The 16,158-nt window shown below is 54.2% G+C and overlaps 1 protein-coding gene across 1 annotated transcript; it reads left to right on the top strand.

Annotated features, from left to right (window-relative positions):
- The first annotated feature begins 454 nt into the window (after positions 1 to 454).
- Positions 455 to 15,860, top strand: EXTL1 (exostosin like glycosyltransferase 1). Its single transcript, XM_061147839.1, has 11 exons — positions 455 to 1,435; positions 6,653 to 6,743; positions 7,023 to 7,130; positions 7,944 to 8,063; positions 8,598 to 8,730; positions 8,919 to 9,025; positions 9,852 to 9,941; positions 10,635 to 10,721; positions 11,306 to 11,466; positions 14,182 to 14,356; positions 14,511 to 15,860. Exons 1-11 carry the CDS (start codon positions 660 to 662, stop codon positions 14,691 to 14,693), a joined length of 2,031 nt encoding a protein of 676 aa, XP_061003822.1. The 5' UTR covers positions 455 to 659; the 3' UTR covers positions 14,694 to 15,860.
- Positions 15,861 to 16,158: the final 298 nt, after the last annotated feature.

The raw sequence follows: 16,158 nt of genomic DNA on the forward strand, positions 1-16,158 counted from the left end.
CTCAGAGCCCTCCCAGCCCCCCAGGCAGGGGCCACCGGCTGCGCTCAGGCCTTGCCCTCAGCTGACCCTGAGAGCCCACATGGGATGTAGGGTCTAATTTTAGCTCCAGCCACAGGGCCCTCAGCCCAGGAGTGCTTGCCAGTGGACACAGGGTGGCCGGGCTGCTCAGGGGCTGCTCAGAAAGGGAGAGGATTGGGGAAACCAGCCCTGCTTCCATACAACCCTGCACCCTGGCCAAACCGCCTCGTGTGGGAGTCCTGACGGGTCCCCCATGGCCTGGCAGACCGCCCTCATCTCCCTCAAGGCCAAGGTCAGGGGGTGCAGCCAGGAGGGCAGAAGGACACTGGCTTGTAGTCTGGACAGGGGTTGCATCAGCCTGAGCAGCGCCCAGGGGCAGGGGGCCCTGCTGGGAAGGGCAAAAGTTGTCCAAAGGCGGAGGAAGCAGAGTCCGGAGCACAAGAAGGCAGGGCCAGAGAGCGGGGTCCTCCCTGGCCAGTGACTTGTGACTTGCTGTTGGATCTTGCTCTCCATAGGCCTCAGTCTTCCCATCTGTACAATGAGGGCGCTGACCTAGAAGGTGGATCCCCATCCCAGAGGCGCCCCCCCCTCTGAATCCCTGGCTTCCCCTGCTTCCTGCAGCCCTGGCTGTGGGTGGCCACATGCAGTCATGGAGAAGAAAGTCCCTCTGGCTGGCCCTGTCGGCTTCCTGGCTCCTCATCCTGCTAAGACTCTTCCCACTTCTCCGCCTGAAAGAGCCCGCCAGACGCCAGGCAGGGGCCCCCCAAGGCTGGCCCCGCTGGCTGGACACAGAGCTCCTGCAGAGTTTCTCCCAGCCTGGGGAGCTCCTAGAAGATGGCCTTCAACCTCCTCAGGCCCCCCGTGGCAGCAGCTGCACCCGGGGAGCTTGCTTTGATGCCTCGAGGTGCAGAGGTGGTGGCCTCAAGGTGTTCGTGTACCCGGCGGTCGGACCCAGCTCTGAGACTCCACGCAAGGTCCTGACTTCCATCGAGGGCTCCCGCTACCACACAGCCAGCGCTGCGGAGGCCTGCCTCCTCGTCCTCGTCCTCAGCCCCGACACCCCTGCGGGAGAGTGCCACCCGGTGCCCCCGCAGTGGGATGGAGGCAAGAACCATCTGGTCCTCAGTCTCCATCCCGCCCCTTGCCTCCGGATCTTCCAGCTGGGACAGGCGATGGTGGCCGAGGCCAGCCCTACGGTGGACACCTTCCGGCCCGGCTTTGACGTGGCCCTCCCGCTTCTCCCCGAAGCCCACCCTTTGCGAGGGGGGGCCCTTGGCCAGCTGCGGCAGCACAGCCCCCTCCCTGGGGTGGCCCTGATAGCCGTGGCAGAAGAGAGGGGCGGGTGGCGCACGGCGGGCACCAACTTCTCTGCCTGCCCCTGGGATGGGCGCTGTGAGCAGGACCATGGACCCAAGCAGTAAGTGGACCTCTCCCCTCGGGGGCTGGATGGGAGGGGTCTGTGGTGGGAATGAGCCCAGGAGCTGGGGTAGGATTGAGATGGGCAAATTTAGACCTCAGCTGCAGCAGGAGGGAATCGGGTTAGACAACAGAGAACATGACCACCAAGATGGTGATCTGCTGCAAGGGGTGTTCAAGGCAGATTTTGGAATTTTTTCTTGGGGATCTTTAAAAGCATAAAATGTGACTCACTCCTATTTACTCTTCTTTTATGCCAATCCTTCCTTCCCTAACATTTTATTTAACATACAAGTCTATAGTGCTTACTATGTGCTCGTGCTAGTCTCTCAATCGTGTCCAACTCTTTGAGATCCCACGGACTGTAGCCTGCCAGGCTGCTCCGTCCATGGAATTCTCCAGGCAGAAGTACTGGAGTGGGTAGCCATTCCCTTCTCCAGGGGAATCTTCCTGACCCAGGGATTGAACCCGGGTCTCTTGCCTTGCAGGCAGATTCTTTACCATCTGAGCCACTGGGGAAGTCCCACTATGTGCTGAGCACTTTTTATAAATGATTGTCATAAAATAATACTAATGTCTATCTTTTAAGTATTGGTGTACCAGACACTAGAGCCCAGAGAGGTTAGGTAACTTTCCTGAGGCCACTCAGCCAGAAAGAGCACAGCCAGTATTTTAATCTAGGATTGCCTGGCTCCAAAGCCTTCAGCGTTAGAGTTCTGGGTTTTAAGCAGGAGTTTATGATCAATTCTGTCACATGCCTCTGGGCCATGATCACACATGGAAGCTGCTCCTATGTCTCATTTTGGGGATTAACCTCTAGCCTTTGGCTATAGCAAATATGGATCAAGTCAGACCTGCAAAAGAATTCCGACCAGTGAGAGTGTCTGAATACATACAAGGGACATGGGGACCCATGGGGACATGGAGAACTCATTCAAAAATGTCTCTACTTGGGCTAGTTGGGGTGATACATCTCAGGTGGTAAAGCAGTAAACCCCTAAGCACCCTAACCCCTCCTGGCACCCCCAGGAAGCCAGCAATATCCACAGGCTGGCTGGACAGACTGGAGTTGGAACCTGTCACTCTAGAATCCTTCTCTTGTCCCCTGTGTCAGATATCTCCCTCTTCTTTGCTAGAACATGGCTTATTCTGAGCTCCACTTCCCTCCCAGGAATTCTTCACGTGGCCAAGCTCCATTTTTGCCTCTGCCTGGAGCTTCTGGGGCTTCTCTCAGCCACAGCGCTCTTGTGGGAATGGAATCTCTCTACCTCCCAAAGGCACGTGGTCTCCAGGGAGCCCCGCAGCCAGGTTAGGAATAGCAGACCTGCCCTTCAGTCCCCATGGCCCTTCTGCCAGGACCCATCCTTAGCAGGCATCTTCTGAACCTCACCTGAAATGCTGGGGATCCCCCCAGGCACCTCAAGACCCAAATTCAGACAGAGCTGACCTTTGGTGACAATGTTCTCCACTCACTTGCCCGGCCTTACTTCTGATTAGACACTTAGCCATTCTTAATTACAGGAAGTTCTTCTTTCAGCTGACTTTAGTGACTGCTAAATGCTGTCAATTACTGGTGAATCTGAAAGGTATTTTAGCCTGAACTTTGAGAAACTGAAACTTGGGGAGTGCACACTGTAGGTAGGAGCTCACTAAATGTTTACTGATTGAATCCAAACTGGCCAGAACCGGCCAAGGTTTTCTAATAGCTGTGGGTCACCGTCTGAGTTGCCTTTTTGATGAGTTTATTTCCAAGATGTCATGCCTGGCAGCCGCTAACTGTCCCCCAAACTTCAAGCAGTTCTGTCTTTGGCCTCCACCCACTTGCAGGCGTCAGGACTTGTAATCTCTGGAGTAGCTGGAGCCTCAGTTTCCCTGAAGTGCCAGGCAGCTGTCTGAACAGCCAGTCAAGTATACGGACAGAGAGAAGGAGGCCCACAGCCATGGGCCAGCCCCCAGAAGGTGCCCTGAATAAACAAGTGCTGGCCAGAGAAAGAGGCAATTCACGTCCCTGCCACTGGCCCACATTCACTCTGCTGGGGGTGGGGGGAAGGGAGGAAAGGAGCATCTGGGGAGAGCCCGCTCTTCAGGGCCAGGTGCTGGGCCAGCCATGGCTAATCCTCTCAAGCACCTTTCAAGGGAGGTATTACTATCCCCATTTCAGGGAACAGGAAACTGAGGCTCAGAGAGGTGGAGGGAGCCAGCTAAGGGCCTTTAGTGACAAGCTCCTTGGTTCACCAGGGCCTCCCTCACCAGGGCTGACCTGGCACTTATGAGCTGCAGAGCTTGAGATTAAACCGCACATTTCTGGCTCCAAAGCCCATATTTTTCCACCTTCGTTGAACAGTCTCCTGTTGCTTTGGAATAAGCCTCTAACAGTTTAAATTGCTATTTATTTACTTTTATGAATAGGGGATTCATTCACACAGTACAAAATTCCAAACGCACAAAAGGGCATACAGTAATAACTCCCTGCCATTCGTGTCTTGGGCCACCCAGTTTTCCTTCCTGGAGCCAAACACCGTTGGTAGTCTCTCTTGTGTCTTTTCTGAAGTACTCTGTGTGGATATAAATGTGCATAGGTTCTTTCCTGCTTTGGTGTTTTTTTTTTTAACATAAATTTAATGCATGTTTTAAGATCCCCTGGCCTGTCGCCACTGCGCCCAGAAGGTGCAGTGCCTAAGGCCCATGATATTGTAGGAGCCCATGAAACTGTTTTCATTTCTTTGAAAATCAGAAGGAAAAAAGAATTGAACTTTTGAATAGAAGAAAATGATTTAATATATAATATTAGTATGTTCATTTCTATACCAACACAGTTGTCGAATATAATTTTTATAATATTTTTATGGTCGAGGGACTGCAAAGGCCAGAGCCTAGGGCATTGCAAATTGCAATGCGGCCCTGCCTGGGGCGTGGGTGGAGTCACCTCGTCAGCAGCCTTGGGCACTGAGGCCCCAAGTCCATGGCAAACACTTTACAGAGTCACAGATGATCAGCAGTCACCATGACATCCCTTCTACAACACACATGCATGTGCGCACGCGCGCGCACACACACACACATGCAGCGCTCAACCAGCATCTGATAGGGAACTCAAGCCCTCCCACGGCCACCCACTGACTACTCTCAGCCAGCTCCATTCCTAGAATTTGTGCCCAAACTGACCTTTCAGACATCTGGTCCATTGGTCCTGAGTCTCTCCTCTGTCGCACACTGAGCTTTCGTTTGTCTAGCCCCACTGAGTGCCCATTCTCTGCCAGGCACTCTGCTTGGCCCTGGGGATACTGGCTGAGGGAGGCACAGCCCTGTCTCTCAAGCAGCTCGGTCTTTTTAGAGAGACAGACAAGTCCCTGGTTATGACAGACATTGTTAAGCAGAGAGAGGCTGGGCAAGCTGCCTGCCTGGCTCCTCTACTTCAGAGCTGCGGAACCTCTTTAGGCCTCAGTTTCCTCACCTGTAAAATGGAGCATACACATCCCTCTCATCTAATAGGGTTGCTGTGAGAATGAAGTGAGTCTAAGTACTTAAAGCACTTAGAACAAAGAACATGCTCAGTGAAGGTGAGCTTGGTTCATTTCTACTTCAGGGCACAGAGAGGCTAAGGGAGCAGAGGAAGGCACCATCTCTAGAGAGACCATGGAGGGCTTCCCAGAGGAGGTGATCTTTGAACTTTAGACATTAAGACGGAGTAGGGGGAGCTCTTCAGGCTGCAAGGCAGGGAAGGGTGCTTCAGGCTGAGGAAGAAGGATGAGCAAACACACAGAGGGGACAGTGGAGGTTGACGAGGACTGACTGGCACAGTTTATTCAGTAAGTCCTCTGGTTCTGGCTTCTCTGTAGCCTTACACTTAGGAGTTTTCAGTCCTTTAGGGGTTTACTGAGGGAGGAAGAGAGGACTGTGACCAGCTGGCGCTGTGGCTTTTAGTAAGATGGAAGGTGTCCTGTTTTTAACTTGTAGCTTCTTCCAGGAGAAGCCTGGTGGACACCTGAGCGTCAGACCAAGAAAGCAGGGTCCGCTGGGAGACCCCTGGGTAGTAGCTCCGGGGTGGTTCAGATAACCCAGGGTCAGGGGTCAGCATACTGTGGCTCTAGTTCCAGCTCAGCCCCCACGCTCTCTGAGACCCTGAGCCAGTCCTCGGGCTCTCTGAGACTCAGTCTCCCCATCTGTTCAAGGAAGGTTGGTCCAGAGGCTAAGTACTCCTAGGATTGCTTCCTGAAGGTTCAGACTCAGGACCAGACAGGCTGTAGCTGAGAAGGGTCCTGGGATTCTCTCGGCCCTACTCCTCAGTCCCACTCAGGGCAGGTCTATGGGCCCCAGAGTCCTGTGCACACCCATGCGTGCACCTACACACACACCACACCACACACACAGACACACACACACACACAACACCACACCACACACACATACACACCACACCACACACACACACACACACACGCAGCATGGAGTCCTGTGCACACCCATGCGTCCGTCCACACACACACATGCACACACACCCACACACACACATGCACACACACACACCCGTAGCCAGGTCATGGCACTCCTTCCCTGGCCAGGCAGTCCCAGGGTAGTGGCTCTGCGGAGGCTGTGACTCCTACCCCACCCCCCACAGACACACGCAGCCTGAGGGTGGCCCTGGGCCTGGGAGAAGGAGAGGGGGAGGAACAGAGGAGGCCTGTCCTCTGGGCGAGGGGGCCTCTCTGGGCAGCCGCTTCCTGTGTGGTTCCAGGCTGGGGGCCCGGCCCACCTTTGGACAGAAGAGCCTTTCATGGGCCTGGGCTCTGAGGATGGGGGGAGGGCAGGGCGTGGAGGCCACTCAGGTGAGGGGTGCCCAGAAGTCTGCATGTGGCAAGCAGTGGGAGGGCAAACACGTGCGTGCCCAAGTCAGTGGAAATAGCAGCTCGGCTGCCTCCCATTTTGCAAATGAGCGAACCGTGGTCCAGAGAAGAGAAGGGAGGTGCCTAATCCTGAGGGCAGCAGGGGAGCTTGAGCTCGGGGTTCCTGCCTGCTGCCTCTGCAGTGGGACAGGGACAGTGTGCAGCTGTGCATGTGCAAGAATGTTAACATATGAGAACATGATGGTGGGCTTGCACACTGTGAATTTGGGAGTGTTAGTGTGGAGGGCTGGTGGGGGGGGCCATCAAGGGAGCTGGGGTGTGGGGCAGCTGTCTTAGGCTTTCTATGTGCAGGACCCCTTCCTGTGCCTCCTTAGGACCCACCCAGGGACGACGCTACCCAACGCCACCTTCTGCCTCATCCCTGGTCGCAGTCCTGATGCCTTGCACTTCCTTCAAGCCCTGCAGGTACAACCCCAATGGGGGTGCCCCCCAGCCCTGTCCCCCCACACTCTTGAACTGGAAAGGTAGTCTGAGCCCAGACCAATGGGAAGGGGCAGTGAGCTGCCCACTCCTTTACTCTGAGACTCAGGTGTGTCTCCGGCCATATTCACTGCACCTTGTGTAGACCAACACCCCATCCCCACTTTTCTCTCCTCTTTACCCCTTGCCCCCAGTGCAGCAGAGAGGAGGGGTGAGTGTGTGCAGGGTGGAACTGGGCTCCCCAGTGACCCCCCTACCCCCCAGGCTGGCTGCATTCCTGTGCTTCTCAGCCCTCGCTGGGAGCTGCCCTTCTCAGAGGTCATCGATTGGACCAAGGCGGCTGTTGTAGCTGATGAGAGGCTCCCACTTCAGGTAGCTCAGGGCCCTGCCCGTGGGGTGGGGACTGGACTCAGGATGTGGGCGGACCCTGGGATCCCAGCCCTAATGCCTATCCTCCATCTATGTATACTGATGACTTTACCCCCAGCCCCAAGCCTCTGGGGTTCTGAGAGCAAGTCCTCAGCCTCTTTCAGCCTCAGTTTTCCCATCTGTACAGTGGGATAAATTAGACTAGATTAACTCCTTGGGCCTAATCCCACGGGTCCATGAACTGATTGAATACCTAGTTTAAGGAAACGTCACAAAAAATCAAAAAATCTGAGTGTCTCTACATGGAGCTTGGAGTGGGAAAGCAAAACACCCAGTGATTTTCCCATCTGATTAAACTAACTTTGCCTATCTCTGAAAAGTATAAACATAAGCCTTGAATCTCCTGAGAAGTAGAGAACAGGGTAAGAAGCTAACAGGAATAGTTTCCTTTCACTGAGCCTCTACAATGTGCTAAACACTTAATATATATCAACTAATTTAATCCTTGCAACCACCCTATGAGGCCAGTACTATCTGTCCACTTTACAGATGAGGAAACAGACTCAGAGAGGTTAAGCGCTTCGTCCACAGTCATACAGTTACTAAGTGGCGTTTAAACCCAGCTCTGTGTGACCCTTGAACACTTGATTGCTAAATTACCTGGGATTTTGCCAAGGATGACAGCTGCCAACCCATGTAGAGAACTGTGGGGAGCCGGCTTCTGGTTCCAGACCCCCACCCTATGCTGTCCCCACGCCAGGTAAGCCAGAGCCTGCCAGGGCCCCATGCCGCCTCCTTTTCTCCCTCTGGCCCCAGGTCCTGGCTGCCCTCCAGGAGATGCCCCTCACACGGGTCCTTGCCCTGCGTCAGCAGGCCCAGTTTCTGTGGGATGCGTACTTCTCCTCCATGGAGAAAGTCATCCACACCACTCTGGAGGTGAGGGGGACTCACCCAAGGGGGGCTTGGATGCTTGGCTCCACCCCATCCCCGTCCCCTCGCCATGCCCCTCTCTTCAAACACCTCCTCTACCCTGGTGCCTAGGCGTCCCCCTTGAAGATGCTTCTGGGAGGAATCAGACTTGGCTCCGAGCTCTTGAATGAGCTCCTTCTCTAGTCTTGGCCCAGTTTCCCCCTCTCTAGAGCGACATCTGTAGCAAACAGATTTCCATGCGTGGGCCAGCTCCAGCTGATGGGCGCTGGTTGCCTGGGGCTGGTGTTAGGAGGGATTCTGGGTCCGGAAAGAATATCATGGCCTGTTCGTGGTGTCTGCCATGAGTGCAGACAGCATCAGGCAGTGACCCCTACTCTGGACTCTGAACCCTGCTGTCCCCAGCCATCTGGTGATACAGATGCTGCCCTCCCCGGATTCCTGGAGGGGGTGGTGTGGGGCTGCACCAGGTCCTCGCTTCCTCAGGCCCCGCCCACCGCCACACTGGCCACGCCCTCTGCCCAGCCTTCTCTCCTTTCGCAGATTATTCAGGACCGGATCTCTGGAGCATCTGCTCACCCCTCGCTCCTGTGGAACAGCCCCCCAGGGGCACTCCTGGCCCTGTCCACTTTCTCCACAAGCCCCTCGGACTTTCCCTTCTACCACCTACAACAGGGTGAGTGCCCTAGGGGTGGGACAACTTGAAGTCCTCTCGTCAACTCACCCCGAGTCTGCCCCAGCCTCAACCCTAGAGTCCCACCACGCCCCTCTCCAAATCTCCCACCTCTCCCGGCTCCCCAGGTTCCCATTCTCCAGGGGGTTCTGTTCCTTCCTCCCCTAACAGCCTGTGTCTCATTCCTCCAGGCTCTCGTCCTCTGGGCACGTTCAGTGCCCTGATTTGGGTGGGGGCTCCAGACCAGCCCCCGCTGAAGCTCATCCAGGCGGTGGCAGGCGCCCAGCACTGTGCCCAGGTCTGCCCCCTTGCAGCTGGGGTGCTTGGATCCAGGGTGGGGGCAAGGAACAGGGCGGGGCCCTTGAAGACGTCTGGACACCAAGGATAACCACACATTGTGGGAGAGCCATGGGAAGGATTTTCAAGTACCATTGCTGCCTTCCTCTTTCAGTTCCAAGTTCCTCCCTAGGTCCTTTCCCTCACCTCTGTCCCCTCTTCCCTCACGGAAACTGATGAAGCCCTCTGAAAAACAGGCACCTCTGGGAGGTTGAAATAAACGTACATGCATTCATTTGCTCATCCGGCATTTTCTGAGCACCCTGGGCTTGATGCTGAGGATGCAGAGAAAAAGCAGGAAAGGATTCTGCCCCAGATTCATATTTAGTTAGCATCTCCCAGCACACAGACTGTCAAATGTCACTTCCAGAGAAACCAGATAGGCTCTTGAGAGTACTTGAAAAGCAAACAAGCAGTTTGTTCAGCCAGAGCACAGATGGAGCAACTTCAAAGATGGGACACTTGAGCTGGGCTGGGAATGATAAAAGAGCAAGAGGAAGAGAATGAAAATCTTTGAGAAAAGATGGGGGTGAGGGATGGGGTCAGGGTCCAGGCTAGGAACTGAGCTCTAACCTGTGTGTCGCTGGGATTCATGCCTTCCAGAAGCCCAGAGGCAAAAACAGGGCAGCCATGAAAGCACCTTGGCTCCAACTAAACTCCTTCCAAACTCACATACAACAGTGGCTCCCCTAAACTTCTTCCACCCTGAGAAAGAGTACTCCTGGGACACCCCCACCACCACCTTCTGCCCCAGACTTCAGGACACCCTCCCCCCTCTTTCCTTCTAGATCTTGGTTCTCTGGAGCAGTAAGAAGCCACCCCCACCCAGGTGGCCTGAGACAGCAGTGCCCTTGACAGTCCTTGATGGGCACAGGAAGGTGAGGATGGGGAGGGGCGCGGGAAGGGTAGAGGCCGGGATCTGGGGAACACACACGCGGCAGGATTGACTTGGGCCTGAGCCACAGCTGGACAAGTTGGGCCTGGAGAAATCAGACCGTGGGTTTCAGCTGCAGGCCTAATAGAAATGATTCTCTTCCATCCTTGTGAATTGTACTGCCAGAGAACCAGGGTTTCGTGCGATGAGGGAAGGCAAAGGGACTACCTTGCTGTCTCAGGTAAGGGAGAGAGGGGAAACTTGGACAGGTAGCAGCATTTAGCATGGGGGTGGGGATGGGGCAGGTGGCTTCTGAGAATCTGGGTTGGTATGACCCAACCGCTTGCTGTGCCATCCTGGGCAAGTCCATCTTTCCGAACCTGTCTCTTTGAAACAAAGGATGTTTAACAAGCCTTTCCAGGGCTGAGGTGAGCATCTGATGTGACACTAGAGGAATCCTGAAATGTCAAACCTGGAAGGGTCCTAGACACCAATGGCCCCATTTTACCAAAGGGGAAGCGAGGTCCTAGGGTCCGAGTCCCTTGCAGACTTGTTTTCATGGCTCTTCCTTTTATACCATGCCTGTGGGGGTGGGGTAGTGGTGGTGGTTCATGCTTAGCGGATATTCATATTCTCACCATGGGAGCCTGGGGAGGGGTCCCACAGCTGAGCTGCCCTCCACCCCCTCCCCCTGCAGGCCAGTGACCGCTTCATCCCATACAGCGCCATCAGCACCGATGCCATCCTGAGCCTGGACGCCCACAGCAGTATCTCCACAAGTGAGGTGAGGACCCCCAAGAGAAGCCCTGTGTGGGTCCTGGCAGCCCCTCAGATTCCAGGAGCTGGGATGATCAAGGATCAAGAGGTCCAGCCTCCTGCTTTAGACATCACCCGGGGGAGCCATCAGCCTCCTCCTTAGAAGTCTAATAGAAGCTTTCCACAGATTCTTTGGGCTTCCCTGGTGGCTCAGATGGTGAATCTGCCTGCAATGCAGGAGACCTCAGTTCAATCCCTGGGTCAAGAAGATCCCCTGGAGAAGGGAATGGCTACGCACTCCAGTATTTTTGCCTGGAGAATTCCATGGACAGAGGAGCCTGGCAGGCTACAGTCCATGGGGTTGCAAAGGATCGGACACAACTGAGCAACTTTCACTTCACAGACTCTTTGAAAACATTTTCAGTTCCCTAGCTGCAAAAGCACTGTTTCTGTTTCCCAGTTGGGAAGTTCTTAAGCAACCCCTGGACATTTTCAGGCTCCCATCTCCTCTCCTCTGAGTCCCCTCAGCCGGGCTGGCCTTGACTCCATGTCTCCGATGTTCCTGGCTGGGCAGAAAGTCCTTCTTCACACCTCACTTCAATATCTCCCCAGGTGGACTTCGCTTTCATGGTATGGCAGAGCTTCCCGGAGCGGATGGTCGGCTTTCTCACCTGGAGCCACTTCTGGGATGAGGCCCAGGGGGGCTGGGGCTACACTAGCGAGAGGGCCAATGAATTCTCCATGGTTCTCACCTCAGCTGCCTTCTACCACAGGTACTGATGGTAACCCCGGCGCTGGACTCAGAGGGTCACAGAGACCCCCCTCTTTGAACCAGGAGCAGGGTGGTATTGGAGTGAACACATACAGCTAGCATATAGCCCAGAGATCCAGGTTCAAGGCCACTTCCCAGTGCTGTGATGGGCAAGTCTCCCCACCTCTCCTGAGGTTCAGTTTCCTCATTTGTAAAGTGTATTCACCGCACAGGGCTGGAGTGATAAGCCATCAGATAAGAAAAGTACATGAAGTCCTTCACACACAGACAGTCAAGCAAAGGCAGCAAGTGGTATTTTAAGCAGAGCCATGCAGAGGGCATGGACACGGTTTGGATTTGGGGGAGGCGTGGTTAACCCACAGCCTCCCTGAAGCTACTCTTTGGGCTGCCATCTTTGAAGGCCTGGGAACCAGCTGATCCTTTCCTCCTTCTGACTCTGCCTGAATTCAGACTCAGAGCCCAGGGGAGGGGCCCCAAGGAGCCTGAGGGAGAGGAGAGTTCAGTTCAGCCGCTTTAATCCTGTCCAACTCTCTGGGACCCCATGGACTGCAGCACGCCAGGCTTCTCTGTCCATCACCATCTCCCAGAGCTTGCTCAAACTCATGTCCATTGAGTCAGTGATGCCATCCAACCATCTCATCCTCTGTCATCCCCTTCTGCTACTGCCTTCAATCTTTCCCAGCATCAGGGTCTTTTCCAATCAGGCAGTTCTTCACATCAGGTGGCCAAAGTATTGGAGTTTCAACTTCAGCATCAGTCCTTCCAATGAGCACCCAGGACTGATCTCCTTTAGGATGGACTGGTTGGATCTCCTTGCAGTCCAAGGGACTCTCAAGAGTCTTCTCCAACACCACAGCTCAAAAGCATCAGTTCTTTGGCGCTCCACCTTCTTTATAGTCCAACTCTCACATCCATACATGACCACTGGAAAAACCATAGCCTTGTCTAGACGGACCTTTGTTGACAAAGTAATGTCTCTGCTTTTTACTTATTTATTTATTTTGTGGGTTTTTTTTTTTTTTTTTTTTTTTGTCTCTGCTTTTTAATATGCTGTCTAGGTTGGTAATAACTTTCCTTCGAAGGAATACACGTCTTTTAATTTCATGGCTGCAGTCAACATCTGCAGTGATTTTGGAGCCCAGAAAAATAAAGTCAGCCACTGTTTCCACTGTTTCCCCATCTATTTGCCATGAAGTGATGGGACTGGATGCCATGATCTTAGTGTTCTGCATCCTGAGTTTTAAGCCAGCTTTTTCACTCTCCTCTTTCACTTTCATCAAGAGGCTCTTTAGTTCTTCTTTGCTTTCTGCCATAAGGGTGATGTCATCTGCATATCTGAGGTTATTGATATTTCTCCTGGCAATCTTGATTCCAGCTTGTGCTTCATCCAGCCCGGCATTTTGCATGAAGTACTCTGCATGTAAGTTATATAAGCAGGGTAACAATATACAGCCCTGACATACTCCTTTCCCAATTTGGAACCAATCCATTGTTCCATGTCCGGTTCTAACTGTTGCTTCTTGACCTGGAAACCTCCTGAGGTTTCTCAGGAGACAGATAAGGTGGTCTGGTATTCCCATCTCTTTAAGAATTTTACACAGTTTGTGGTGATCCACACAGCCAAAGGCTTTAGCATAGTCAATAAAGCAGAAGTAGATATTTTTCTGGAACTCTCTTGCTTTTTCTATGATCCAATGGATGTTGGCAATTTGATCTCTAGTTCCTCTGCCTTTTCTAAATCCAGCTTGAACATCTGGAAATTCTCGGTTCATATACTGTTGGAAGACTGGCTTGGAGAATTTTGAGCATTACTTTGCTAGTGTATGAGATGAGTGCAATTGTGTGGTAGTTTGAACATTCTTTGGCATTGCTTTTCTTTGGGATTGGAATAAAAACTGACTTTTTCCAGTCCTGTAGCCACTGCTGAGTTTTCCAAATTTGCTGACATATTGAGTGCAGCACTTTCACAGCATCATCTTTTAGGATTTGAAATAGCTCAACTGGAATTCCATCACCTCCACTAGCTTTGTTCATAGTGATGCTTCCTAAGGCCGTCTTCACTTTGGACCCCAGGATGTCTGGCTCTAGGTGAGTGATCACACCATCATGGTTATCTGGGTCGTTAAAATCTTTTTTGTATAGTTCTGCTGTGTATTCTTGTCACCTTTTCTTAATACCTTCTATTTCTGTTAGGTCCATACCATTTCTGTCCTTTATTGTGCCCATCTTTGCATGAAATGTTCCCTTGGTATCTCTAATTTTCTGGAAGAGATCTCTACCCTTTCCCATTCTATTGTTTTCCTCTATTTCTTTGCATTGATTGCTGAGGAAGGCTTTCTTATCTCTCCTTGCCATTCTTTGGAACTCTGCATTTAGATGGGTATATCTTTCCTTTGCTCCTTTGCCTTTAGCTTCTCTTCTTTTCTCAGTTATTTGGAAGGCCGCCTCAGACAACCATTTTGCCTTTTTGCATTTCTTTTTCTTTTGCATTTCATTTCTCTTGGCTGCAGAGAAGCCACAGGGTGCAGGTAGTAGAGAGCAGAGCATACTTGGGATGGGAGCTCTCCGAGGTGGCCAGGGCTCAGAAGGGGGTGCAGGACTTTCACAAGAAGCTTAGGAATTGAGGTCAATGGGAGAGTGAGGCCAGGAGGGCGAAGAATGGGGCCTTGGGGGAGAATCGGGCTGCAGACTTTCCTGCTCCTCTCCTCTCCCCCAGGTATTACCACACCCTCTTCACCCACTCCCTGCCCAAGGCTCTGAGGACCCTGGCAGATGAGTCACCCCGCTGTGTGGATGTCCTGATGAACTTTCTAGTAGCAGCTGTCACCAAGTTGCCGCCTATCAAGGTGCCCTATGGGCCGTGGCATCAGGAGGCCAGGCCTCCTCCACTGGTGAGGACCCAGGGGTGGCACTGGGGGCCCTGGCTAGGGAAGCCCTGCTCTAACCCAAATCCTTTGTGCTGCCCGGTACCGGCGGGGTGGGACTGCAGGGCGGGGTTCCAAGTAAGAGAATCCCCCTCAACACATTCCTCGGCCCCGCTCTTAGGTGCCTGGGAGTCCGTGGCTCAGAGTGGAGCCTCAGCCGGCCGCCCAGGACTGCATCAACCGGATGGCGGCAGGGTTCGGCCACATGCCCCTGGTGTCCTCCCGCCTCCGTCTAGACCCAGTGCTCTTCAAGGACCCGGTGTCCGTGCTGCGTAAGAAGTATCGCAGCCTGGAGAAGCCATAGAAGGAACCAACCAGCTGAGACCCTGGCCCCGCTCCCAGGGGGCGCTGTAACCTGCCCGGGGTTGGGGATGGGCATTGGAGCTGCAGCCCCATCCCCTGGGATATTTGGAGACCCAATCCAGGCTGCCAGTGAGCCCAACACGGCAGATCCCTATTGGCCAGCGACAGCATCGCCCCACTCTCCCGCCCAGGGGCAGTTCCCACGTGCTTGGCGCTACCTCTGTCGCCTGGCCTCTGCCTTCGCAGACCGTTTACCTGCAATGCCTTTCTCGGCTTTTCTGCCGAGCTAACAGCTGCTTCTCTTTCAGGTCCTCGCCTCCTCCACGAACCTGCCTGACCCCCACCCCCGCCCCGATCCTCAGCGCTTCCGCAGCTGGTGTGTCCCTAGTCCCCTTATTCGTGCTGCCTTGAAAAGGTACACTGTCAGGCTCCCAGGCCTGACCCGGGAGCCCCGGGAGGGCAGGGCCATGGCCTCTTCTCTCTGGCCTGGCAGGTACGCCACAAATATTTGACGATCAGATGGACATCAGCTACGTGCCTGGGCCCTGTGCCCAGTGGGCGGGGGCGTGGACAAGGTGTGTGGAGTGAACTCCACGCCTACAGCCTGGAAGGCATCTTTGCCGCAGGTTCCTGGCTTGCCGGGCGCAATCCTCGAGCCCCAGGGATGAAGCAAAGACGCGCCGGGGAGCCAGTTTCAGGGCTTCCTTCGCGACCGGGCGGAGCAAAATTGGGAGGGGAGGGGATGGGAACGCCGGTGGCCCCTCGGCTCAGGCACTGCTGTCGTCCCGCACTACCAGCCTCGTCCATTAGAGGTCAGCACCGAGCCGCACTCCCTCCTCTGGGACCGAGAATGAAAGTCGCTCAGTCGTGTCCGACTCTTTGCGACCGCATGGACTACAGTCCATGGAATTCTCCAGGCCAGAATACTGGAGTGGGTAGCCTTTCCCTTCTCCAGGGGAATCTTCCCAACCCAGGGATCGAACCCAGGTCTCCTGCATTGCAGGCGGATCCAAGACCGAGAAGGGAGTTCTAAACGCCCACAGGGTGGGATTAGCGGGCTCGGGGTCTTGGGGGTTGGTGGTGCCCAGTTTGACGTCTGAAAACTGGTTTGGCCCACACACTTGGAACTAAGAAGGGGGCCGTTTTTAGGTGGGCTGAGGGGGTAGCAGGGGCGGTCCCCAGGGCCCTGGTAGTAAGAGTAGAGCGGGGGAGGGGACGCTGGGTCCTCCTGGGCTCACCCACCTGGAACTGGAATTATCACTTCCGAAATAAAAGCGCGTGTCCTTGCCGCCTCACGCTCAGGCTATAAATACCACCACAGCAGCTGCGCGGGGGAGGGGGACTCAGGTCTCGCCTGGGATCTGGGGCCACTCCGACAGAGAGGGACGGGGATGGTGGGTCCAAACCAGGTCCAGGGTATCGGGTGTTTTTCTGCTTTGATGGCCTCGCAGCTCTGGAAACTCCCG

This window comes from Dama dama, chromosome 8 (genome assembly GCF_033118175.1).
Source record: "Dama dama isolate Ldn47 chromosome 8, ASM3311817v1, whole genome shotgun sequence".
NCBI classification, from domain to species: domain Eukaryota; kingdom Metazoa; phylum Chordata; class Mammalia; order Artiodactyla; family Cervidae; genus Dama; species Dama dama.

Bases quoted from the DNA above. Each gene is read 5' to 3' on its own strand.
- EXTL1 (XM_061147839.1), top strand. From the start codon at position 660: ATGCAGTCATGGAGAAGAAAGTCCCTCTGGCTGGCCCTGTCGGCTTCC. The intron at 8,731-8,918 runs GTGAGTGCCCTA...TCATTCCTCCAG, and splicing joins CTTCTACCACCTACAACAGG to GCTCTCGTCCTCTGGGCACG. The intron at 14,357-14,510 runs GTGAGGACCCAG...CCCCGCTCTTAG, and splicing joins AGGCCAGGCCTCCTCCACTG to GTGCCTGGGAGTCCGTGGCT.